Source organism: Salvelinus sp. IW2-2015, unplaced genomic scaffold, assembly GCF_002910315.2.
Source record: "Salvelinus sp. IW2-2015 unplaced genomic scaffold, ASM291031v2 Un_scaffold2649, whole genome shotgun sequence".
NCBI classification, from domain to species: Eukaryota; Metazoa; Chordata; class Actinopteri; order Salmoniformes; family Salmonidae; genus Salvelinus; species Salvelinus sp. IW2-2015.
The window spans coordinates 83,919-85,515 of NW_019943956.1; the positions used below are offsets into that span (position 1 = coordinate 83,919).

General features: G+C 37.5%; 1 protein-coding gene across 1 annotated transcript in view; it reads left to right on the top strand.

The window, feature by feature from the left end:
• LOC112074475 (ubiquitin carboxyl-terminal hydrolase 3-like) overlaps nucleotides 1-770 on the top strand; it is a gene marked incomplete at its 3' end in the record, with an annotated part of 36,633 nt that extends 35,863 nt beyond the window's left edge. The window contains exon 10 of the mRNA XM_070440550.1: nucleotides 657-770. Within this exon, the coding sequence (XP_070296651.1) occupies nucleotides 657-770 (114 nt within the window). The remainder of the gene's footprint in view (nucleotides 1-656) is intronic.
• Between the last annotated feature and the right edge of the window lie 827 nt (nucleotides 771-1,597).

A 1,597-nucleotide genomic window follows, 5' to 3' on the forward strand; every position in this document is an offset into this window, starting at 1 on the left:
GACACATACATTATGAGCAGGTGTCCAGACTTTTGACTGGTACTGTACATTGTAAGTGATTTCAATGGGTCTTTCTCCTTGTTTTATACTGTTCAACTTCAACCCAAAATTATATTCATCAGTTTCTGCATTTCCTGCACTCATTTGAGATAATTTATACACTGCCATGTAGAGCTGCACAATATYGGCAAACAATTTATAGGCCTGTTTTTAACCAAATGTTGGATTTGAGATTTGACTTGTGATTTAGAGCAAAACTCTTGGGTGTATACTGTTAGTCATGGAAATATAATGATTTATTCTAATTCTATAGTTAGAATATAATAGTGGCCACTTTGAATACAGTGTTTGACATGACAAAGAATTTAAATGCCAGGGAGGGTTTATTGTGACAGGGTAGGAACCGAAGTGTTGATAAGCGTTTCTTAGTTGATCCCTATAATCTTTGGCTACATGTTTTATCTTAGCTTTTTAATGTAGCTAARATATTCTTGCTTTGTGTATTCATCTTTGATTTAGAACATACTGTTGCACCAAAAAAATATGCTGATTGGTTTAGAGTTAGTGAGCAGCACAGAGGATGTTTAACTGAAGGAGTTGTGCTGTTGAAGGTTCCTGGCATTGACAGTAGTTGRATGTTTGTCTCTGTTTCCCAGGTCCTTGGTGGAGGAGTTGAGGAAGACCCTGTGTTATCTGTGGCAGGGTGGCCCAACAGCCTTCAGCCCCGACTCTTTGTTCTACGTTGTCTGGAAAATCATGCCCAGCTTCAGGTACTATGACAGACCTCGTCATTTCAGTAATGTCTGCTCCATGGGCTTTTCCCCTCTGATTTAATGTCGGGATCATAACGTAAACCAACTGATCTAGGATCAGTTTTGGCCTTTCAGATCATAACTGTTCAGATTAAGTGGACAGGTGGAGTCCTGATCCACCTTCAGTCCATCTATTATAGATCTGTTAGTGTCATTTTGTATTGACTCACCTTCAGTCCATCTATTATAGATCTGTTAGTGTCATTTATTTTGTATTGATCCACCTTGCAGTCCATCTATTATAGATCTTGTTAGTGTCATTTTGTATGATCCCACCTTCAGTCCATCTATTATAGATCTGTTAGTGTCATTTTGGTATTGAATCCACCTTCAGTCCAATCTATTATAGATCTGTTAGTGTCATTTTTGTAATGATCCAACCTTCAGTCCATCTGATTCACTACCGATTGGTATGTATTTTGTTTGATCCACCTTCAGTCCATCTATTCATAGATCTGTTAGTGTCCATTTTGTATTGAGCTCACCTTAGTTCCAGTCTTATTAATAGATCTGTTGGTTTCATTTTGTTATTGATCACCTTCAGTCGCAATCTATTGATAGAATCTGTTAGTGTCATTTGTATTGATCCTTCAGTCCATCTCTTATAGAATCTGTTAGTGTCATTTTGTAATTGATCCACTTCAAGCTCATCTATATAGATCTGTTAGTTTGTCCATTTTGTAATTTTGGATCTCGTCTCCTCTAAGCTATGGTTAAAGCAGACGTGTTCAAAAAATATCCTTGACCCTGTGTTGCTGGTAACATTGATGTACTTGGACCTGTTG